At 37.2% G+C, this 25,939-nt stretch overlaps 1 protein-coding gene across 1 annotated transcript in view; it reads left to right on the top strand.

The window, feature by feature from the left end:
• Nucleotides 1–25,299, top strand: part of YIPF6 (Yip1 domain family member 6) — a 47,528-nt gene extending 22,229 nt beyond the window's left edge. Inside the window, exons 2-7 of the mRNA XM_056130030.1 lie at nt 4,206–4,334; nt 6,266–6,344; nt 11,240–11,282; nt 19,442–19,567; nt 20,609–20,766; nt 23,138–25,299. Coding sequence (XP_055986005.1) covers nt 4,206–4,334; nt 6,266–6,344; nt 11,240–11,282; nt 19,442–19,567; nt 20,609–20,766; nt 23,138–23,256 — 654 coding nt within the window. The 3' untranslated portion in view covers nt 23,257–25,299. The remainder of the gene's footprint in view (nt 1–4,205; nt 4,335–6,265; nt 6,345–11,239; nt 11,283–19,441; nt 19,568–20,608; nt 20,767–23,137) is intronic.
• The last annotated feature ends 640 nt before the right edge of the window (nt 25,300–25,939 follow it).

Raw genomic sequence — 25,939 nt, 5'->3', positions numbered from 1 at the left:
TAACTAGTTATACTCTGGCATGTCTGCAGTATGCTTTTTGTCTGTAGAGATGCATCATGCTTTCTGTCAGTTAAATGTGAAATGACTGGTTCTGGCTTTGCCAGCATTTTTTTAAAAATAATTTTTGATAAAGCACTTTTATTCTCAGCCCTTTGCTAACTGAGCTATTGGCTAGATGCAGGGGGACCTTTTCATGAATTTGTCCTCAGTTGTGTAGAATGAAATCCTATATGGTATCTGCCAGAACTCTCAGCAAGGTTGCAAGAATTTGTCAAGCTGGTACCTGCATGACTTCGTCCTGTTTCTACCTCAGAGTTCCTTTCTTTATATTCTTTCCTTTAAAACAGGATTTTATTCTTAAGTATTAGATGCACAGTTAAAATACCAAATAATACTGAGAGATTCTAATGAAAGAGTAATTGTTCTTTGTCTTCCCTTCTGCTTCTCAGAGGCAACCACTTGTAAGTCATTTTAGTGCTTCTTAAGTATAAAACTGTTTAAAAGTCTAAATAATTTAAATTTTAAATAAATTATATATAATTCAAACTATGCATTTAGAAATAAATCAAGTGTATTCATGTAAAATTATAGTTCTAAATAGAATTAAAATATATTAAATTTAATATAATCAATAGCACTGTAGCACTGTCCTCCCGTTGTTTATCGATTTGCTCGAGCGGGCTCAGTAATGTCTCTATTGTAAGAATTGTTGTTACTGTGTTTGGCATATCAAATACCTCACAGGTAGCTTGCCAGGCTTTGTTGTGCAGGTGAGATACTCTTGGTAGCTTGCTGGGCTGTCCGAGAGGGGCGGAGGAATCAAACTTGGGTCTACCTGGTTGGCCACGTGCAAGGCAAACACTCTACCCGCTGTGCTATGGCTCCAGCCCAATATAGTCAATATAATTATATATTATACTTAGAATAATATATAATTCTTAATAAAATTAATCCAAGGTTTATATTTTTAAAGTACATGTTGAGCTCTAAATATTTATATCTTGATTTGAAAGTTCTATATTGCTTTAAAATTAGGTACTATGGGGTTGGAACTACAGTACAGTGGATAGGACTTTGCCTTGCACACAGCCGACCCTAATTTGATCCCTGGCATCTCATGTGGTCCCCCAAGCCTGCCAGGAGTGATCCCTGAGTACAGAGTCAGGGATAAGCCCTGAGCATGACCGGGTGTGGCGTACACCCCCCAAAAAAACCCCAAAATTAATAAATAAAGATGTTTATATTTTTCTTCCGTTATGTTTTATTGCTTTTAGGATCACACCTAGTGATGCTCAGGGAAAGTCTTCCCATATATCTTAAAATGATTAATAAATTTTTATATACACATAAACTTTATTCTACATTTATTTTTTTATTTCATACCCACAATACAATAGTTTCATTGCTTAATGATGGGAGTTTGTTCTGAGAAATATAGTTAGATTATTTTGAAGTGCTAATGTCATACTATGTAAGCAATTCTAGATTTTTATAATTTACTATCAGCCTAATTAAGGTCTGCTTTTAACCAAACTGTTCAATTCATGACTGTAGTTCTTTAGAGATGTTTTCATTCATTAAGCAGTACAGTATTCCATTGTGCAGATATAATATATTTAACTAGTCATCTTTGATGGGTTACCCTTAGGGTCTTAGTTTTGCAATTTAGTGTTGGATAAAAGAGCTTGTATATATGTCTTTTTTGTGTGTTTTTACCACTTTAGCTTTATACTCCTAAGTGTAACATTGCTCAATCTGACCCATATATAAATTTGCTGTATATAAACAGGTCTATACAGATTTTTTTCAGTAGTCTACTATGTTTTTTCTTTTTAAAATTTTATTTTTATAAAGTTATTCACAATATTTGATTACATTTAATATTCAAATATCAATCCCACCACCATTATACTTCCCACCACCATATTTCCATCCCGAATCCCAAACCCCACCCCCAAAGCTAAAAGGTCACTTTATTTATCGCTATGCAGTCTTGCTAGCTTGTCATGTGAAGATTTCATACTTGAAAGAAACCAAGTATTCAAGGCCCTGAAAGTATCTGTTCTGTCTCTTTAATATAAGTACTGAAAAATTTAGTTAACTATATAAATATCTGATATGCTAATATAGCTTTAAAAACTTTCTAATACAGATAGTATACAAGAATATGAAAAAGTTTTCATTATCACTCATGATTAGGGAAATGAAAATCAAAACAACAATGAGATGCCACCCCATGCCTGTGAGAAAGGAACATGTCCAAAAATCTGGAAACAGCTGGTGTTGGCAGGGTTGGGGTGAGAAAGGAACCCTCATCCATTGATGGTGGGAATGTGCTCTGGTTCAGCCTTTATGGAAAACAATATGGCGATCTGTCCAAAAATAAGAATACAATTCAGTGATACCATTTTTTTTTTTTTTGGGAATCTATTGCCAAACACAAAGACCTTAACTTGAAAGGATACATCTGCATCTTTGTTTACTGCCACACTTTATAAACAGCCAAGAGATAGAAACAAGTCAAATGCCTGATTACAGATGAATGAATCTGTACATAAAAGAAATAGTATGTATACACAGTGGAATACTATGCCCCTCTACGAAAGAACAGAATCATGAAGCAACATGGATAGTACTATAGGATATCATGCTAAGTGAAGTCATTCAGATGGAAAGGGATAGAGAATGCTCTCTCATATATGATACGTAGATACACAGCAAGATAGCAACCAGTTGCCAAAGGCAGTCTAATAAGATAACTGGTCAACAAAGTTGACTTGGGTTTGGGACTTTGGAGGTAGGTGTCTTGGGGTCCTTGGGAGAGGGAGGGAGTACTCGTGAGTTTCCAGGAAAACCATGGGGGCGCACGGGGGATGAGAATGGTTGGTGGCCAAGAACTGTTCCCCCTGGCCCGCCCATGATGATAGCTGGATGAAGGACCAGGAGAATGGAGAAACAGGGCCCAGGCAAGTTGGTAGTCAGTTTATTTCTCTCCTCCCCGAAGCAGTTCGATCTCACCCTTACAGCACAATTGTAGTCATAGATGTGGTCATAGTCCCAGTCATCATATTTCCATTTGATAGTCCCAGTCATCATAGTTCCATCATCCTATTCCCCTCTTTCCCCTTACAGCATAGTTATATAGAAATCATAAAGGGTGGGGGTACACATAGGTGGAGTTGAACATTGTCATAACAATAAACAGATGTAAAGCCATTCTTCAGGGGAAGTTCTAAAAGATTAATGCAAGGACAAGATCTCATCTGAGGGTTCAGCACTCTAGATTACTAGGAGATCCTCTCAAGGGTGGGAATCCATCTAGGGTATATTTCTTTCTCCTTTCCTCAGCTAGTAATCCATTTAAACCATCATAGTAAATTTACTCTTACATTTCTAGTCATTTTGTATGAACACAGTAAGAGATATATTAAGCTTAAAGGTTGGTTCTTCCTGGGGACATCTCGCTGTATATCCTAGATGATAGTCCTCAGGCCAGGTTAGTCTTTTCTAACCCCAGTAGGGTCCTTATTCAGTTACTGCTTTTTGGGTAATGAACAGAGTGTGTTCCATGACCATGCTCTTAATGTATTATACTTATGGTGTTTAGCTTGTCCCGTTTTGATGCCAGGGTAGTTTACGGCTTGCCCTGGGTCCATCCTTGTCCCTTGTTGGGACCCTCCTTTTGGGGGTGTTAAGAAGTAAGGGCAACTGAGGCTTAAGTCGGGTATATATGACAGATGCTCAAGAGTAAATATTATTTGGAGTCAACTAACTCTCATGTTACAAAGCATGGCATCAACTGCCTTCCTATGTCCATACAAAAAGGACATTTCTAAACCATGAAGGTGATGTAAAGGAGAGAGAAAAGCAGTATAGGATTATTAGTGTTTGATGGAATTGGGTGTGCCTCAGGGGCACTGTTGTGGGAGTAACTCAGTAAACCTAAGCTCCCTGAGGGAAGACCAAGGACAACCCATTGGTATTCAACAACTGGTGATAGGTGTGGTTGGTATTGGAATTATGTCTGTGAGAATCCATTATTAGTAGCATTGTAAACCACCGTATCTTAAAGAAATTCAAGAAAATAAAAAAATGAAAATACTGTCTAAAACCCTATGAAAGAATTATTCCTACTCTCCAGGAAATGATAATGTTCTTGAGGTTTCTTATTTATTATAGACTTCAGGTGTTTTTTCTAACTTCAGTTTGCAGGCCTTTCAGATATATCCATCTCACAAGACATCCCGGTGGAAGGAGAAATTACCATTCCCGTGAGATCTCAGAGTCAGGAGTTTGACAGCTCCACGCTAAATGAATCTGTTCAGAATACCATTGTAAGTTATACTTGAGAAAACCACTGTTTTGGGAGTAGGTAATTGTGATTTTATTTGCTTTTTTTTGATTCTCTGGTTTTCGATATGTTTTATTTATTTTGTTTGATATTCATCCATAGAGAATAAATTGGTATAGCCTTTTTGGAAAGCAGTTTGGTTATAATTGGTATTTAGAATCTGAAAATAGAATCTTGGAGACAGCTTAAGTGGTAGAGCACACATGTAACTTGTATGAGGCCCTGAGTTTAATCCCTAGCACCATGTGGCCCCACAGTATCTCTGGATGTGGCTTTGGGGGACCCCGGGATACTGCCAGTTGTGCCCCCCACCCCATCCCAAACTTGAAATTTCCAAATCCTTTTAAGTTCTTAATGGTATTTCTCAGCAGCTAGGGACATTTTTTTAAAATAGTACTTATAAAAATACATAAAACTAGGAGCACTATATATGGTCCCCTGAGCACTGCCAGGAATGGTGATTCCTAAGGAAAGAGTCAAGAATAAACCCTGAATACAACCAGGTGTGACCCTCATAACCAAAAATACTGTCACACTGTCCTCCCATTGTTCATCGATTTGCTCGAGCAGGCCCAGTAACGTCTCCATTTTTTTGAGACTTGCTGTTACTGTGTTTGGCATATCAAATACGTCACGGGTAGCTTGCCAGGCTTTGCCGTGCGGACGAGATACTCTCGGTAGCTTGCCGGGCTCTCTGAGAGGGTTGGAGGAATCGAACCTGGCTCGGCCAGGCTGGCTGTGTGCAAGGCAAATGCCCTACCGCTGTGGTATCGCTCCAGCCCAGCCAAAAATATAGAAATTAAAAATACAGAAAGTTATTGTAGCACTGTCCTCCCATTGTTCATCGATTTGCTCGAGCGGGCACCAGTAACGTCTCTATTGTGAGACTTCTTACTGGTTTTGTCATATAGAGTATGCCACAGGGAGCTTGCCAGGATCTGCCATGTGGGCGGGATACTCTCAGTAACTTGCTGGGCTCTATGAGAGGGATGGAGTAATCTAAACCAGGTCGGCTGCATGCAAGGCAAATGCCCTACCTGCTGAGCTATCATACACAGAAAGTTATTAATATATAAAAATGTTCTTCAGAATAAGAAATAGTGTGTGGGTTAAAGGACTTGTCTTGCATACAGCCAACACCTGTTTGAACCCCAGCACCAAACATGGTTTCCTGTTCAGCACCAGGAGTGGTCCCTGAGTGGAGAGTCAGGAGTTAGCTTTGAGCACTGCTAGGTGGAGTCCAACCCCTGCCCCAGTTCTTCCTTATTGTATCCTTCGTAGTAGAGGTAAGTAGAAGAAGAGAGAAAATAGTAAGTGGTCCATTTGGTAGAATTTTAAGCAATCATTTAAAAAATGTTAGAATAATCATTAACAGACAAGAAATTTATAGGTTAAAACAGAATTATCCTGACTATATTTTGAGAGGCTCTCTCAATATTACTGTACCCTTCTTCAAATGTCTTTAGTGTTTTTTGGGGTTGTTTTTTTTGCTTCTGGGATTAATTTATCAATTAAATTGGGGATGATGAAAATGAATTATTTTGTATATTGTAAAGAATGTAACAAATAGGGAGCAACTTAAATGGTCTGTTATGTATGAGCAAAATGTCAGAGATTATTTTACAGAACAGTTAAATGTAGGCTGTTTTAGTTCCCTTAAATAACTTATTAGGAGATATATATTTCCCTTTTACAGATATTTAAAAATCAAAACAGAACTCATCGATGTGGTTCAGAGTTAGATATTGGCTTATGGAGTTTGAATACCCTACTTCTCTGATTTGTTTGTATAGTGAAGGAGTTAAACTGAAATTATAAATCTAAAATTCAATAAAGGGATCCCAGAAGAGTGAAATAAATGAAAGTTTAGCAATCTTGGTTATCACAATACAAAAAATTATTTATATTTTTCAGATGCGTGACCTCAAAGCTGTTGGGAAAAAATTCATGCATGTTTTGTACCCAAGGAAAAGTAATACTCTTTTGAGAGATTGTGAGTATGTGAGTTTTTATTGAGAATGTGATGCTTCTTTCTGTACCTTATCATAACTGTGTTATAAAGCAAAGTGTAGTAATAAAGCTGATATAATTTTATAATATGAAAATAAATATATAGCTCTGTAAATGAAATTTTGTGAGAAATTAAACATACAGAATGAAATTTCCACACTGGACAATTTTGCTTACTTTATTAATTTCATATACCCCTGCCTGATAGACGCAGCAAAAATTATTTCTGAAACTGCTAACATATAGGGACTTTGTTCAAGAAAGAAACTAACAAGCTGCAAGGGTAGACACAATGTTTGATTGCTAAATTAGACTAATAGCTATATTCATTAAGGATTCATTGATGTTTCAAAGCAATCACTTAGTCTGTGATTGATTCTTTGTTCAAGAGTTCTACCAAAATTATTGTAATGAATTATGTTCTTATTTAGAATTTATTTTTAAAATTGTTAGAACTTTCCCTTTTCTTTTCAAGAATTCTTGGTTTTCTTAGTACCCTTTGTCAGAAAACTTGAATGGGATGTTTTCAATTTAACATTGATGTTATACATGAGTATACCTCTGTTTTGCCAGCATTTCTGCTATAATAAAGGTATGTTAAATATACAGCAAATGTGACATGTTTCAGCATGTAGACTGGATACAGTGTCAGAATCTTTTTAATGTAGTGTGGTTAGAGCTAATATATGATTCACTATTGCTTGTATGGGCAAATATGGGTTTGAATATTGGTTTCATTATTAACTATCTAATCTTGGATAAGACAGTTAACTTTTCTGAGGCTGATGTTTATTCTTCTGTTGATATGGAGATAACATGTACCTACTGGTAAGGATTAGAGAAATGTATCTGCCATTTAGCATGCAACATTTAGTAGGCCTTCCATAAATGGTAGCTATGATTTTAGCCGTTCCCCTCACACATCCTTTTGTTGTTTGGGGCTATATTTAGTGGTACTCAGGGGCTATTCCAGGATCTATGCTCAGGAGTTGTTCTTCACAATACTCATGGAACCATGCAGTTCTGTGGATTGAACCTGGGCCTCCCACATTCAAAGCGTGCACTTAGCCTTTTAAGTTATATCTACAGTCCCTTCTTTTTCAGTTTCTTGTAACAGCTTTGTCAGATATGAGAGTGACTTTTTCTGTTTTGCAGATGCAGAAAATGAGTCTTGGGGATGCTAAGTATTTTATTATGGTCATGTAGGCACAGTTAGAATCAGTTTTAAGTTTAGTGCTTTTTTCTATTCTACCACTGCTGTCTTGAATATGAAGATATCGTTTCAGTTGCTGTTCAGAGCAGTATTGCTTCAGTTATGATGCAGAACTAGGTGTGCTGATGAATGATGAGTATTATATATGTCATATATATTAAAGTCCATTCTGAAACCTTGTGGGGATAGGCATAAAGGTTGAGTAAATCATGGTCAGAAATGTGCATTTCTTCTATCCTCTTTTATAATCCTGGTAGAGTGGCAAGGAAAAAATTAATTTAAAATGCTATCTACCACTTCACAACCATTAAGACTACTATGTTTTAAAAAAACACAGAAAAGTAACAAGTGTTGCCAAGATGTTAGAGAAATTGGAAATCTTGTTCTTTTCTGGTAGAAAAGCTAAATGGTGCCACTACTGCCGAAAACAGCATGGTGACTACTTAAAAAAATAAGCATATGATGTTATAAAAGATGAAGTCATGAAATTTGCATATAGGTGGATCAACATGGAAAGTATCATGTTAAGTGAAATGAGTCAGAGAGGGACAGACATAGAAAGATTGCACTCATTTGTGGAATATAAAGTAACAGAATGGGAGACTTAACACCTAAGAACAGTAGAGATAAGTACCAGGAGGATTACTCCACAGCTTAGCAGCCGGCCTTGCATGCTGGGGGAAAAGGCAGCTCAGATAGAGAAGGGACCACCAAGTAAAGGGTGCTAGGAGGGCCCGCTTGGGATGGGAGATGCAGACTGAAAGTAGACTATAGACCGAACATGATGGCCACTCAATACCTCTACTGCAAACCAAAACACCCAAAAGGAGAGAGGGCAGAAGGGAATGCCCTGCCACATAGGTGGGGTGGGGTGAGGTGGAGGGGACGGGGCAGGAGTGGTGGGAGGGATGCTGGGACCATTGGTGGTGGAAAATGGGCACTAGTGGAGGGGTGGGTACTCGATCATTGTATGGCTGAAACACAAGCACAAAAGTTTGTAAGTCTGTAACTGTACCCCATGGTGATTCATTAGTAAAAAATTGAAAAAAATAAACATATGACCCAGGAATTCCATTCAGGATATATACGAAAAAGAATTGAAAGCAGGGACTCAAGCATTTATACATCTATGTTTATAGTAACTTTATTCACAATAGCCAAAAGGATGGGCTGGAGCGATAGCACAGCGGTAGGGCATTAGCCTTGCACGCAGCCAACATGGCCGACCCTAGTTCTATTCCTCCGCCCCTCTCAGAGAGCCTAGCAAGCTACTGGGAGTATCTCGCCCGCATGGCAGAACTTGGCAAGCTACCCGTGATGTATTTGATATGCCAAACACAGTAACAACAAAGTCGCCAATGGAGACGTTACTGGGCCCGCTTGAGCAAATCGATGAACAACGGGAGGACAGTGACAGTGACAGCCAAAAGGATGAAACAACTCAAATGTTAATTGACTGATAGATGAAAAATATGGTATATGTCATATATGAATTAAATATTATTCAACCTTAAAAAGGAATAGTTTGGGGGCTAGAGATACAGTACAGTGCATAGGGAGTGTGTCTTGAATGCAACTAACCTGGGTTCAATCCCTGGCATCTCATATGGTTCCCCAACACCAAATTCCTGAGCTCAGAGCCAGGTGTACTTTTTGTGCATCACTGTGTGGCCCATAAAGTGAAAATGAAAGAATGGCTTTCTGACATTCTACAAGGACGAATCTTGAAGGCATTATACTGAGGAAAAAAGCCAAACACAAAGGGCATATATTATATGTAGGGACTAGAGTACTTAAGTTGCTTAAAACAAAGTAAAAAAAACTGATGCTTTCAAGGGACAGAGTAAGAGTATGGAGTTACTGCTGAATTGGAGTTTTAGTTGAAAAAATTATGAAAATAGATATGGTGGTGGCTATATAATGAACATACTCAATACCTATACATTGAAAAGGGATTAAGCATGGTAAATTTTGTGTCACAAAGATTTTTAACAATAAGAAAATAGTGTTAAAGTATCATTACGGATATTTTATGAATTACCAAATAAGGGCGTTTGAAAAAGCCAGCATGTTGATGTCAGTTATATTTGATTAGGTAGAAAAATTAAGAACAGCTAAAACTTGATCAAAATGGGAAGATTATGATTTTTACATCTATTCCAAATTTTTTACAGTGATTTACAATTAATTGTAAATTAAAGCATGCAAATACACACCTCATTTGCATAACATTACATATATTACGTATATTACATGTAAAAATATTAACATTACATGAATATGAGTTAAATGCTGGACAGGATTGGAGAGATAGTACAGTGTATAAGCCATTTACCTTGCATGCAGCTGACCTAGGTTTTATCCCCTGCACCCCATATGGTCCCCCGAGCCTGCCAGGAGTAAACTCTGAGTGCAAAGCCAGGAGTGACCAGCACCAGGTATGACCCCAGCACCAAAAGTTATAGAGTATATATATGTGTGTGTGTGTGTGTGTGTATATATATATATGCCTATTTTGTGTTTGCTGAGGAAGGTTGATTATACTCTATGTTGTTACTGAATTATTTCCATATTATTAGTCACCCAACAACTATTAAGAACCAGTGTGCTTAAATGTGATGTTCACAGAAACTTATAATTTTGGAAAAATTTTATGATATACTTGCTTAACTTATAAAAGTGTCAATATTGAACTAATTTATCACCTTAAGAACAGCAGTTTCATGGCAGAAGATAGTTCAAGTGGTAGAGGACATGCATTTTCAAAGTCCAGAATTTTTTTGTTTTGTTTTTTTTTTTCCTAAGGAAAATGTAAAACTTTATATTTTAGTATTATGTAAAAATTCTAAATCTATAATTTTAGTTAGAATTAATATTTCAAGGTGTGTGGTACAAGATCATATACAAGAATTTTATTTCTCATATTTCTACATTCTAGAAATTAGAACGTGAATTTATAAAATAAATGTCATTTATAGTAACAGAAATTTCTGTAGGAGCCACATCCAGCCAAGTTCAGTCCAGCAGTATTGGCAAGGTCCTTAACTTCATCCTTTGAATCACATTTCCCCTTGAGAATCACTGTGTATCGCCCTGGTGTTCCTGTGCTGGCCACTGATTATTGCTAAATGTGCCCCTATTAAAAAAGGAACAACAATTCTATTCTAGTTAAATATAATACTTATAAAAGGAAATTCATCTGCAGAGTAGGAAAAGAAGACCTAGGTTTTGGTCCTACATCTGTAGTCTATGAACTTAAGAATGTAATTCTCTTCTCAGCATCATATTTTCTATTTGGAAAAGACCTTAATTATACTTGTAGCCTCAGATTGATGACTTGATTTAACTGTTATCTTCCTTATGAGGATGCTGGGTGGGGCTCCTAGGTCTTCTAAGTGTCCTTTGACTATTGTGTATGTTCGAAATGACTTAATAGCTAGGCAATGGAATGTTTTGTGGGATATGAAGTTGATATACCTTGAAAGATAGATGAGTAAGCACATTCAGAATTGAGAGCATAAAAGGGAAAGTAGAGGCAGATTGGCTTGGGCAGAGAGTGCTTTTGATTCTGAATCCCAAGAATGAAAGATGCAGATATTGGAATAAAGAGAGAAAATACCTCATGATTGTTTCTTAAAAGTTCTCTGTGTTTTCTTGCCTTCTAGGGGATTTATGGGGCCCTTTGATCCTCTGTGTGACACTCGCATTGTAAGTACTTGTCATTTGATATGGACAAGATTTTTGTCAAATTTCAAAACTGAGGGGGCTTTGACTGAATATTTCACTTAGGACTTCTGTAACATGTTGTATTCCTTTGTATTTAAATAAAATATTCAAGTAAACTTTCAAATCAAAGAGTGTTTGAATTAAAGGTGTGGAAAATACGCTCACGTTATTTACTAAAGATACTGCTTATACTGTTTTTGTCATGTCTTTTCAACATAGGAACCTCCCGATTATCAAACTCAGTAAATTAACTATAGATTCAAGCACTATGTATTCCCAAACATCATTGTTTTAAAATCTTACTAAATCACGAATGGGGCTAAATTAACATAGAAGCAGTACAATTCAAAATGAGATTTTGTTTCAAAGTGTTTGTATTCATCTCATATAAAGAAAGAGAACAGAAGAGCTAGACTTTCTGCTGTTAGCAGTGTAACTATGGGTTACTAATAACCAAAATCTGCATAATGGTTTTTAATGGTTTATAGAAAACTTCCAGAGTCTGAGAAGTTAATTTATTAACTTAATTAAATTAATTTAAATTAATTTCCTTTTTGCTCTGACAAATAATGTCAGATTCAGAAAGTTTGAAGACTGAATCTAGATTATAGTGGTAGAACCGGGGTATTTTCAACCTAAGTTTTCACTGATTGTCCCATTCTCTAACTTCTGTGGTTATTACATATCTTTTCCAACTTAACATTTCTGTGACTTCTTTTACATAGCTATAGTTTGGGATCTATAGTTTATAGGTGGTTTGGGATTCTTTCCAGGTCTGTTTCTTGGGTGCAACACATCTGACAGGTGCTCAAACTTATTCCTGCCTCTGTGCTTAGGAATCACTCCTGGTGGTTCTCTGTCTCCAGCTTTTTGCCAACAGGTATAATTCAGTGTCTTCATGGCTTTATTTTAGAACCTTTGAACCATCTTGGAAAGGTCAGTTTTCGAGGTTATGTACTGTAACCCTGCTTACTTGCAGTGAAGAAATCCAGAGTCTCAAGATATTGATTGAGTGGTTTACTATATTTTATATATCTACTGACAAAATTAGGGTCCAGTATATGAGTCCCCTTTCCAAGGCAGTTAATATTCTTTCCAGCATACCATGCTGAAGGAATTCCAGAAAATTGATGTATTCTGAGATTCCTTGTGTCATATTGCCAGGACTCAGAATGAACTGTGTATAATCTAGAGTACAAAAATCTGTGTAGGTGGACTAATGAGATATTACATGTTGTTAAAGTGCTTGGTTTGCATGTGGCCAACATGGTTCTATCCCTGGCACCACATATGATTCCCGTAGCACTCCCAGGAATCACTACTGAGCGAAAATAGGAATAGTTCATAAGTCTGAGCATTGTGAGGCCTCAAAAAAAAGAGCTCAATTTCTAATTTTTTAAGAATCGTACATACTGTTTTCCAAAAGGGCTGAACCAGTCAGCATTCCCAACAGCAGTAAAGGAGGGTCCCTTTCTCACCACATCCGTGCCAGCACTGGTTGCTTTTATTCTTGTGGATGTGGGCCAGTCTCTGGTGTGAAATGATATCTCATTGTGGTTTTGATCTGTGTCTCCCTGATGATTAATGATGTGGAGCATTTTCTCATGTGCTTTTTAGCCAGCCATACATGCTAGGGGAAAAGGGAGCTCAGATAGAGAAGGGAGCACCAAATAAAGGGTGTTGGAAGGATCCTCCCAGGATGGGAGAAGCATTTCGAAAGTAGACTATAGACCAAACATGATTGTCACCCATTGCCTCTTTTGCAAACCACAACACCCAATAGGAGAGAGAGAAAAAAAAAGGAATGCCCTGCCACAGAGGCTGGGTGGGATGGGAGGGGATGGGTGGTGGGAGGGAGGGATACTGGGATCCGTGGTGGTGGGAAATGGGCACTGGTGGAGGAATGGGTATTTGATCATTGTATATTTGAAACCCAAGCACGAAAATTAAGTCTACAACTGTACCTCATGGTGTCTCACTAATAAAAATTAAAAAAAAAAATAAAGTGCAACCAAAAACCTAGACTAGTAAATGGCATAACAGGATGAATAAGAGTCCTCTCCATTTTATATAATGGGGCAGACTTGTGAAATGATTTTATTTTGTTTGCTTTTCTTTGGGTCCATACTCAGTAGTTTCTGGAGATTCCACCCTGCTTGATGTACAGGGGACCATGTGGTTCTGGGGTTGAAATTGGGACTTCTGCATACAAAATATGTTCTCTAGCTCTCTCAGCATCTCCCATGTCTACTATTTTGTGACAAATAAAATTACCAGTTTCAAATATTGTTAAGTCAAAAAATGAAAAATTATGTCTCTAAGAGTCTTAGAAATTTGTGTCTTTACAACTGCTCAATTTCAATTTCAAAGTAGTTTTTTTAGTAAAAATAATGTTTTTATTTTTAAAAGGTCAATAAATAAGTAGGTTTTTAGATTGTTTCCATTTATCAGACTGAAATTCCTTGTGAAGGAATGTGGTATATCAGTTGCATCTGTGTATTGCCAGATGGGGATATAGGCCCAATGTTAGAAACTTCTGATATTTCTTTACAGTCCAAAATACATGTATTATGTGAAATTTTCCAATTTGTAAACAATTTTCCAATTTGTAAACAATATCATATTCTCCAAAGAACTCATACAAATGGCCCACAGACGTGTGAATAAAATGCTGACCATTAGGACCAGCCTGGCAGATAGTACAGAACATAAAGCCCTTGCCTTGCATGCGGCCAACTTGAGTTCGATACCCTGGGATCATATATGGTCCCTTGAAATCCATCAGGAATGATCTCTGAGTACAGATCTCTGAGTACAGGAATAAGTCTTGAGCACAGCTATGTATGGTCCACAGGGGGAAAAAAAGCTCACTGAAAGTTATTAGGTAAATGAACATTAAAACCAAAATAAGCTATGATCTCACATTTCTGAACATGGTCTATGTCAAAAGACTAGGATCAACATTGGATATTCTACAAGGAGGAACTCAGTGTACTTTGTGGGAATATAAATTGGTATAGAGTCTATGGGAAAGGGTAGAGTCTAAGGGAAAGGATATAGAGATGCCTTTAAAAATATAAATTGCAGGTTAGAGAGTTAGTACAGGGGGTCAGATGCTTCCTTTGCTGACCCAGATTCAAATCTTGGCACCACACACAATCCTCTGAGCATGGCCAGAAGTGACCCTTGAGCACAGAGCCAGGAGTAAGCCCTTAGCACTACAGGGTATGGCCCTGAAAAACAAAAAAAGAATGAAAAAAGCACAAATAAATAACATTTTATCTAGTAATGCCACTCTTAAGCGTTTATCTGAAGGATATGTTTTGTTTTAAGACCACATCTGGCTGTGCTCAGGGATTATTCCTGTCTCTGTACTCAGAGATCACTTCTGATTGTGCTCAGAGGACCATATGTGGTATTGTAGATAAAAATCCAAGTCAGCTCTCTGCAAGGCAGTTATTATCTCCAGCCCCTATCAGAAGAGTACGAACACTCTAATTAAAAAGTATATGTTTGCCTGTCTCATGAGCTGGGGGAGAAGGCAGCTGGAATAGAGAAGGGATCACTAAGACAGTGATGGCTGGAGGAATTGTTCGGGATGGGAGATGTGTGCTCAAAGTAGATAAAGGACCAAATGTGATAACCTCTCAGTATCTCTATTGCAAACCATAATGCCCCATAATGCCCCAAAGTAGAGAGAGAGTATGGGGAAAATAGTCTTCCAAGGTGCAGGGGAAGGGTTGGAAAGGGGAAGTATACTGGCGACATTGGTGGTGGAGAATGTGCATTAATGGAAGGGTGGGTGTTTGATCATTGTATGATTGAAACTCAAACATGAAAGCTTGTAACTGTATCTCACGGTGATTCAATTAAAAAAAAGAAAAAATGTGTATATGTATCCCTGTGTTCATAGTAGCATTAGTTACAATAACCAAAGCATAGAAAATAACCAAAGCATAGAATCAGGATAAATACGCATGATAGATGAGTGCATAAAGAAATAGTGGTATATGCCCAATAGAAATCTATTTAAAAGATGAAATTCTACATTTAGGAAAATATGGAAAATATGGATGAATATATATATATATATATATATATACATATATATATATATATATATATATATATATATATTGCTTTTCGCGTCACACCCAGCGATGCTCAGGGGTTATTCCTGAATCTGCACTCAGAAATTACTACTTGGGGGGACCATATATGATGCTGGGAATCAAACCCGGGTTGGCTGCGTGCAAGGCAAATACCCTACCCGCTGTGCTATCGCTCCAGCCCCAGGATGGATATTTTTAAATTTTGCTTTAGGCACCATGATTTATAAAACCCAGATTTAAATCCTGACAACCCTACAGTAAACATTCCAGCACCACACACTGCACCCGAGTGCCCATTTTCCTCAACCAGTGTCCCACCCCCATCCCTCCCTGTGATGTTACCTAATGAAGACTAGTTCTCAATTGCTATTGCCTTTGAGCACTTTTTAATTTCCCAAATATGATTCCTTATATCTCACATGTGATAGCAATCATTCTGTGGTCTACTATCTTCACTTACCATGATACACCCCAGATCCATCCACATAGCAGTGAATTGCATAATTCCATTTTTTCTTAAACTGAGTAGTATGATTCTTTATCCAGTCATCTGTTATTTGACACTTGGAAATGGATTTTGAGGTAATATTCTAAGTGTAATACGAAAGTAAAGACTATTTGAGGGGAGTTGATGGTCCCACTCAGCTGTGCTCAGGGCTTAATCCTGGTTCAGGGTTCAGGGATCACTCCAGGGGACCATGTAGGATGTCGGGGATTGAACCTGGGTCGGGGTTCAAGGAAAGCGTCCACTGTTATCATCGCTCTGGCCCAAGACCATTTTTGGGTGGTTTCACTTACTGTGGAATATGAAGTATTAAATATGAAATATTAGGCAAATGAACTATAATGAATCATAAAACTGACTCCTGGACTTAGTGAAAACTCAGTTATTAGAGGATATCACTGTATCACTATATCACTATCATCCCATTATTGTTCATCGATTTACTCGAGTGGGTGCCAGTAACGTCTCCATTTGTCCCAGCCCGGAGATTTTAGCAGCCTCTTCTCACTCGTCTTTCCTAACGCTACCGTATTGGAGGCTCTTTCGGGGTCAGAAGAATGAGATGTTATTGTTGCTGTTTTTGGCATATCGGGTAGCTTGCCGGACTCTCCAAGAGGCACACACATATATATATATATATATATATATATATATATATATATACTTCCCTCTATGATTTGTTGCCTACTGTCTGAACCCTACCAAGTGTGGTGTGGTAATTATGGAGAATGGGTAGGGAGTGTCTTATGATGTGTCTTATGTCACAGCCGTGTGGTCCAGGAATATATTCACTCGTGAGGCTCAGCCTGAGCGTGTGGAAAGCTGCCTGGAGTATGGTGGAGGTTGGGTAGTTCAGGCCGGTTGCCAGGGCTGGGTCCCTTGGGGCGGGGCGGGCTCTCACCCACGCCGCTCTGGGGCACTCTGAGTGAAAACAGCCTGGTGCGGAGTTCGGTGGCATAGTTATGGGGGCCTCATTTTATGCTCCCTTCCGGGAGAAGCAGCCCGAGTTCTGGAGCGTGGTCGATGAGATTATCTGGCGCCAGCAAGAGGTGGCTTAAAGGTGTGATCCCTGTGTTGCCAGAGACTGGGAGAAGCAGGCAGGGGATCTCTGCTCCCAGGTCCCATTGTGCGCAGAGTCCAAGGTCACAAAGTTCCACATTATCTTGGTTCCGTGGGACTTCACTCATGTGTGAGGCTCTGCCCAAGCATGTGGAAAGCGGCCTGGAGCATGGCGGTGGTTGGGTGGTAGAGGTTGGCTGCTGGGGCTGGGTCCCTTGGGGCAGGGAGGGCTCTCACCCACTCCCTCTGGTAATCTCATCAGCCACCCTCCAGAACTCACATGCCACCAGACTCTGCGCCAGGCTGTTTTCACTATTAGAGGGTAAAGACATTCAGAACTGATGTGTTTTGGTAGTAGGATGGCACTGGAAGTTTGGTGGTTCCATTGGTAATGATTGTCCATATATAGAATTATAAAGCTAAACCTTGGAATTCCATAATATATAAACCAGTGCTGAGACAATGGAAACATAAAAATATAAAAAAAGTAATAACTAAAAAGTCGTCATCTTTTAGTATCTTTTTAAATGCACTTTATTTAATATGTATTTTTAATGACTGTTTAAGAACTGCTTTCAGAATTCCTGAAAATTTAGCAATTGGCTTTTGCAAACTAGTATAAATTAAGTACAAAACAATGTTGTATTCACTATTTTGCTTCTTTTCTTTTCTAAGATTGAACTCCTGTGATTGAGTTTAAACTGTTCAGCTTTGTAGTGGGGCTTTAGGTATGCAGCTTTGGAGGACGAAGCAGGAGTCAGCTACACAGTGTATTAAAGGATGGAAGCTTTATGGGATGGGTTGATAGGAAGACTACAGGAAATTGGAAGTAAGAGTAATCCTGCTTTATAACAGATGGATCTATCCCTACTGAGAAAGTCATAGAGAAGGTCAATATAGTTCAGTTGTTTTTTTTAAAAATTTTATTAGTGAAACACCATGTGTAAATTTGAATTATTCAAATCTGAAAGTGTTATATATAAAATATTGGTAGCCTCTTTATAAGAACAATATTTAATATTAAAAGTAATGACAAATTCTTGGATTTTGACTACAGAACTAGTGGAACTTTGGTGGGGTGGAAAGAGGCAGACTAGAAGTGACACGGGAATAACCATGTTACCTAAATCTCCCATACATCTCTTTGTCCATTAGTAAATATAAAACTTAGAAGATTAATACAGATAGTAGTACCATGCGTATACACATTTCAGGAATGAAACACTGATAGATTCTACCAAGAACTCTAGTTAACTGAAGGTGAAGGAATAAGGGATAATGGAATAGGAAATATAGGAAGAATTTTTCAAATTACACTAAAATGCTGATGACAAACACAGGGCTTATAATGCTTAATTATATATTTTTATTGTATATTTATGTGCATTAACAAATTTTATTTCTTGCCCTTTTCACAATAGTTATACAATTTTGATTGATGTTTTCTATATGTTATATTATTTATAGAAATATATGTTAATTTTTAACATAATAGGTATAAAATAGACTGTTTTAGAGTTATAGATAACATTTTTATTGAACTAGAAGAGAGAGAAACAGCATTCTAGAGTTGAAAGCAATAAGAAAGTGAAACACCGTGGCCAGAGAGATAGCATGGCACATGTGGCCTTATAGATGACCAATCCTGGTTCAGTCCCAGAACTGGTACCACATGGTCCCTGGGTATACTCCTGGAGACCCCTAGCCCCACTGGGTATGTGACCTGGAGGGCCACCCAACAGTTCTGGGGTCATCCTGTTAGTTCTTAATACAGGTTAGTCCTTGATGCAGGTTTAACTTAGTGGCAGATTAACTTAGTGGCAGCACTGCATCCTTGGACCCTTGCATTGAGTAGCTTATCCAATTAGCTAAGAATTGCCAGAATTAATGTCTGCAATGGTTGGGAGACACCACCTTCCCCCAAAAGTTCAAACACTGCCAAAAGGTACAATAAAAATTTAAATATCATCTTGAATTTGGTTCTATTTATAACATCTGCCTAGTACAGAAAGGGTTTTAGTAATCAAAACATTTCCCACAATGTGAATTGGAGGTGGTGTAAAAGGTAAAGGTAAAGGCTCTCCCGTTGATCGTCGATTTGCTCGAGCGGGCCCAGTAACGTCTCCATTGGAGACTTTGTTGTTACTGTGTCTGGCATATCGAATACTCTCGGTAGCTTGCCGGGCTCTCCGAGAGGGGCGGAGGAATTGAACTCGGGTCGGCCATGTTGGCCGCTTGTAAGGCGAACGCTCTACCCGGTGGTGTAATTTTTGAAATTTGAAATAAAGGGAGCCTTGCTAAATTCTTCTGGTTTTTTCTTTTCACTCAACTTATTTATATATTATAAATCTTCAAATTTGGTAAGTATAAAGCAGCTTTATGGTTCAAAGTTTGAGAAACCTAGCTTTTATTTTGCTGTGTTAATTGAAAGATTTCACAATTCTCATACCATTTTCTTGTCTCAGGATGCTTCAAAGAGGCTCTGTAGATAGTGAAAAAGATGGAGGCCCCCAATTTGCAGAAGTGTTTGTCATTATCTGGTTTGGTGCAGTTATCATTACCCTCAACTCAAAACTCCTTGGAGGAAACATGTGAGTAATACTAAAAAGTACTTTTTTTTCTTGGCCCAGGTTCAAGGAAGTCTGCTTGGATAGATATTTTAAAAATAAATGAAGGACAGAGAACAGTCTTTTAAAAAAATCACTGGGGCTGGAGCAGTAGCACAGCCAGTAAGGTGTTTGCCTTGCACACAGCCGACCTGGGTTTGATTCCCAGCATTCTATATGGTCCCCCGAGCACAGACAGGAGTAATCCCTGACCATCGCTGGTTATGACCCAAAAAGCAAAAAAATAAAAAATAAATAAATCACTAAGTAAAGATAACCCAATGAAATTATTATTATTTTTTTAATTTTCAAGGATTGGTGCAGCAGGTAAGGCATTTGCCTTGCACATAGCTTACCCGGTTCCATCCCTGGTGCCAGATATAATTCCTTGATCACTGTCAGGAGTGATCCTTGAGCACACAGCAGAAGTAAATTCTAAGCACAGCCATGTGTGGCCCCAAAGCAAAAATAAATAATCAAAAGTTCTTGATGAGCTTGATGATCTCCAGTTTTTGAAATCAGTGATAGAATTTTTGTTAGATTATATCCATTTTGGCACGTAAATGATTCATAGTTTTCAATAAATTTGTATATTAAAAAATTAAGGTTTTCTTGGAGAATTGAGGTCTTTGGGAAGTAGAGAAGATCAATTATCTAGATAGAACATCTAGATAAATATCCCATATCAATCATCTTTAATCACCAGTCCACAGACCAGTGATAGGCCACAGGTTTACCACCTTTGTTTTAATTGATAGTTGGTGGATGGTATGTAGGACAGATATAAAAATGTTGAAGAATGCTCTCCTAATGGTTGACTTTTAAAGAGTTTAGCAGAAGGAATAGTATGAGAATAGGAAAATGTAAGTATATGCTTAATACAGAGGTCTGTCTTCATGAAATCACTGTTAAAGTATGGGTATTATGTATTACAGGGAGATAACAATACATAGAAATTTGTGTAATTAACTGTTATGATACAGATCAGCTATATTTTGATATTTACTGGTATATGTTGTCTTCTAGATCTTTTTTTCAGAGCCTCTGTGTATTGGGTTACTGTATACTTCCCTTGACAGTGGCAATGCTGGTTTGCCGGGTTGTACTTTTGGCTGAGCCAGGACCAGTAAACTTCATGGTTCGACTTTTTGTGGTGATTGTTATGTTTTGCTGGTCTATAATAGGTAAGACTGTAATTATCTCTATTATGTAAGAGCAGGCAAAAACATAAATAAGAGATGAAGGAGCAGTATCACTCACATGTGAGTGCTATGATTTCTGCTACCTTCCATAGGACATCATATTCTAAGTTGACATTGATTGGGATGATGTCCATGTTATCTGAGTTTTGATATATATATACGTATAAGATGTAGAAAGTCACATCCTTCTAAAAAATTCTTATGTAAGAATTAGGGTTGGGAAAGGAACTTATACTAGGCTTATCTTGCTTGGTCTTGCTATGTAGGAGGCATTGATGGTTTTTGAAATGATTTGGGCCTTTTCCTAATGAATTACAGTAAATTTAATATCTAGCATTTATACATTGCTTATTATAGTCCAAGCAAATTTTAAGTGATTAATGTACAGTATATCATTTAACGCCTACAACTGTAATGAAAGCTCTTTTTAATTACAAATTTTATATTACAAATTTAAAGTGTAATAATTTGTGTTTGTATATATTGTGAAATTATCAGTTTACTAGCATCTATTACTATATTTATATATGTAAGCTGCTTTTCTTCTAATGAGAACTCTTTAAAAAAATAAAAAACATACTGGTATGAGTATATACTGCAGTCTTTTGGGGGAGACAGGAGTCAAGTCCAGTTGTCTTGTACAAGGCAGGCACTTTACCACTGAGCTATATGCTCCAACCCAAAAATTTTTATAGAGGAGAAATAGACTCACAGGGTTAAGCAACTTGCCCTATAATATGTAACTAGTGAATAAGTAAATCAAGTTTCATACTGTAGCAGATCATACACTAATTTAGAACTAAATTTTACCACTTCTTAGTATAAGTTATTAAGAATCATTATATAATAATTTTCTGCTTCATTAAAAATTATTTAGTCATGTAATTTTCCAGCAGGTAGGACTCTTGCCTGTCTTGTGGCTGACCCAGGTTCAATCCCTGGCATCACACATGGTCCCAAGCCCTGCCAGGAGTGATTCCTGAGTACAGAGCCAGAAATAAGCCCAGAGCACCATGGGGTATAGCCCCAAAACCAAAAATGTAAATTCTTTAAAGAGTAGGAAAAACATATATAATTAAAAATAAATGCTATCAGCTTTTTTTTTAATTATTAAAATTCCATTTTAAATTAGAAAGAAATGTTCACTAGCTTATTTAATGTTAGGCAAATTGTCTGATATTTTAGGAACAATAAATGTTTAGTAACATCTCAGTGCTCTGAAGCACAGGTAAAGCCAAGAAATAATCCAGAAATGACCAGAGAAAGTCATAATTGTTACTTGAAAAACTATATATTAATCTTGCGTACTTTACCTATGGGAGAGCCCCTCATTCTCTCTGATAATTTACCACAAATGTAGTTCTGAATACCTTATTTATCCGTGTCCAGACCCAAGCAGTTCAGAAAATCGAGAGGCTCCTATCAGCTCTCATTCTTTAATTCAGAAAATATGTGATAAAAATGAACCATGCATCAGACATTGTGCTATTCATGATCTCTAACCTCCAAGCACATAATCCAGTAGAATAGCTATACAGTCATGTAAAGGGGTAATATAGTGTCCCAGGTCACTGTCTCTGTCCTCCCGTTGTTCATCGATTTACTCGAGCGGGCCCAGTAACATCTCCATTGTGACACTTTTTACTGTGTTTGGCATATCAAATATGTCACAAGTAGCTTGCCAGGCTTTGCCGAGCGGGTGAGATACTCCCGGTAGCTTGCTGGGCTCTCCGAGATGGGTGGAGGAATCGAACTCGGGTCGGCCATGTTGGATGCATGCAAGGCAAATGCCCTACCCGCTGTGCTATCGCTCCAGCTCAGTGTCCCAGGTAAAAGATGAAAATCTATACAGTGCAATAGAGACAACAACAGGAAGTCAGCAGTTCTACATGGGGTGGCAAAATACCAAATGATTGCTCAATAACTATTTATTTGAAGGGTCATCCCTAATGAGCAAAAAGATGAATAGATTTTTTTATGAGTCGATAAGAGGGATAGTATTTAAGAGAGATGATAACTTAAAATATACTTTTTCGAAAAGCACAGCAGTTTGAGACCACTGGCCATAGGAAAAAGTAATCCAATAGATCTTTGTAAGCATATGTAGAACAAGCCAATTAACTTCTCCATAAAGAGAAAAAAAAACCCTTTTAGAAAGTTTTACATCCAAAATGATGGTAACTTTCAAAGTTTAAGTATTTGAAGCAAGAAGTTCTCAACTGTATGAAAAGTCATACTACAAAATGCCTTTTTCTCCGAGGATCACAAATATATCTTAACTATTAAAAAATTAATTCTAAGTTGTGACATGACATTGTGTTAAATGTTTCTTTCTGTTTTGCTTTTTTTTTAGCTTCTACAGCTTTTCTTGCTGATAGTCAACCTCCAAACCGCAAAGCTCTTGCTGTTTATCCTGTTTTCTTGTTTTATTTTGTCATCAGTTGGATCATTCTCACCTTCACTCCTCAGTAAATCAGGAAATGGAAATGAAAAACTAGTGAATTGAAAATTTATTTAAAAGATAAAATTGATCATGGAATTTTACCTCTAGCCATCTTTCATGTAATTTTGGAGGTATTTGAAAACTGGTCATGTGAGGACGTTATACGGGAGCCATAAAACACAGTTGCTTCTTATGTAAGGAACTGATGTTTGAAGGTTTTTCTTTTTCTCTTCATGATATCATTTCTTTTGAATACATATATATATATATAGTACACAGAGTAAAATTGCTCCTGAAGGTATGCTGGAGTTATCATGGTCCATTTGATCACAGCCAGTACCTGGGAAGCACATGCATGCATCCTGCAAGTTGAATAAAGTTGGTAATGGTATTTTCACTTTTGAGAACACCTGTTCAGGTGCAGCTCTTAAAACACTGCCTTATGACTACTAGAATAAGCCTCTTTTTATAGATAAGAGTGAATAGTCTGTATCTGTTTCCTTTATTTTTTAAGCTTAAAAAGGCTATCACGTAGATTTGGGAGGGTGTGTTAATATATGTTGTAGGGAAAAAAAATCATTAACCAATATACAGATTTTGATCAGAGAAAAGTCTACATTTGTTACTTTAAAAAAAAAATTAAAGGATATGTAAAGAGTCTGTCTTTGATCTTTCTATGCAGTCACCTTTTCTGCTATGCTCAACAGCATCGCAGTGACACTAGTTTTTTCTTACTCCCTAGCTCTGAATATGCTGGCTATAATGTTAGCTTTCACTCTGTAGCTTTCCTTTGATTCCTTTGACTGAATCTCTCAGTATACTGATCTTTTTTTTTCTTTTTTTTTTCTTTTTGGGTCACACCCGGCAATGCACAGGGGTTACTCCTGGCTCTGTGCTCAGGAATTACCCCTGGCTTTGCTCAGGGGACCATATGGGATGCTGGGAATCGAACCCGGGTCGGCCGCATGCAAGGCAAACGCCCTATCCGCTGTGCTATTGCTCCAGCCCCTATACTTATTAACTAATTTAATTAAATAAGTTAATTTTAACTTATTTAATTAAAGGACCTCAGAAACTTAGATTGGTAATTATAATGTAGACATATTTTCTTAAAGGTATAATGAGACAGTTTGGATACAACATAGCTATAAATGATTCTCCATTCTGTGCAATCTCAACTTCGATTTAGTGAAACTAAATCAGAAGACTACAGTTAACCATGTGAACATGGTTATTGCTCTGATAACTGAAACAATTGCGGAACAACCCAGCTTTAGGCCAAGCTAAGTTTCTAACTTTCACTTTTTTTCATAGCTTGCTGCTTTGCTTGTGCTTTTAGAATTAGGGGATAGCAAGTTTTCTTGGTTCTAAACTTCAGTTGTAAAGCTAATTCGCACCTCTTCAGACAAGTATTGTTTTTTGCACATATGGACATACTTGTATTCTCAGCTATCTGTGCAACTAAGTGTGAAGGCTTTCCAGGGAGGAGCGACTAGGACAGGCTGACTGAATTAGAAAGACACCATTTATAAAGTAATATGAGCTGCTGCTAAATTGCTCGTGAAGAACTTTCAGTTGATAAAGTTTAGCGATTAGGCCAAAAACATTCACTGTAAATATGAAGTTACTTATAATGATGGGGATTTTTTTTACTCTTCATTATGGAATTGAAATACTCATTTCTATTTAAAGACATAGATACACTGTTTAAAAAGCATTTCTTCATTATCAGATTAACCAAGTAAACAGCAGTACAACAAATAGAATCAAGAAATTGGTCTCTTTTGTCCTAGCCTTGTCAAAAGTTTTTGGTTGTATATCTGTATTCATTTCATTTTCTCTTTTTAAATTGTTAAACTTCAGTATATAGCCAATGTTTCAGTCTTGAGTTGATAACTATTTTGAAATACATTCCAATTATGAAATTAATCATAAATTATTATCCTTTTCCATTATCTGAAAATTTCCAATTTCCTACTTAAATTTATCTCTTCCCAAGCTGTTTCTTCTTAACTTGTCCCAGTGATTTTAATACAGAAATAAAAGAAATAGCCATGCTTCTTAGTAGAGAATTAAGTTGTCACTGAATTTTACTCAGGCTAAATATTTGGTAAGAAATTAATAGGGCCACAACTTGTGGAGAAGAGTTTGTATGTGTAGATGAGAAGGAATTGTACATATTGAGTGTTCAGCCATCTGTTCTACATAGATTGTGATATTATTAAGAAATGATTTTAATTGATTTAAATGAAGGTTGGTAAGTAGAGATTTAATTTCATTTCTGAAAATGAGTGATCAGTTCGAGTGTATAGATATTTTCTTAACAAATACTAAAAATGCACATCGCTTTCTTTGAAAACCTAAGTATCTGGAAGTTGTAATCCTGAATACAGCTTTCCCTGGTTTGTTGCAAAGGCACATCAGTGGACAGGAAGACGGGAAGAAAGGGGGACTTTACAAATGTAAAGCATATTCTAAAAACTGGAGATTTTTGTGCTTTAGATGAAATTCAAGTGTATGGGCATCATTACCAATGAATATCACTACCATCGTGGCTTATCACTTGCTGTTCCAGTTTCTGAGACTAGAGACACTGCTGTTCAATTCTTCAGCAATAAGGAAACTGAAGACTGGTTTTTAGTCAATGTTCAAATTATAAAAACCAAACTAGAAGGAAACATATTTGAATGTGCATTGTAGTTTTAAGTCATT

This window comes from Sorex fumeus, unplaced genomic scaffold (assembly GCF_029834395.1).
Source record: "Sorex fumeus unplaced genomic scaffold, SorFum_2.1 ptg000073l, whole genome shotgun sequence".
Lineage (NCBI taxonomy): Eukaryota > Metazoa > Chordata > Mammalia > Eulipotyphla > Soricidae > Sorex > Sorex fumeus.
The sequence above is the reverse complement of the archived record's forward strand: the minus strand, read 5'-3'. Positions and strand labels throughout refer to the sequence as shown.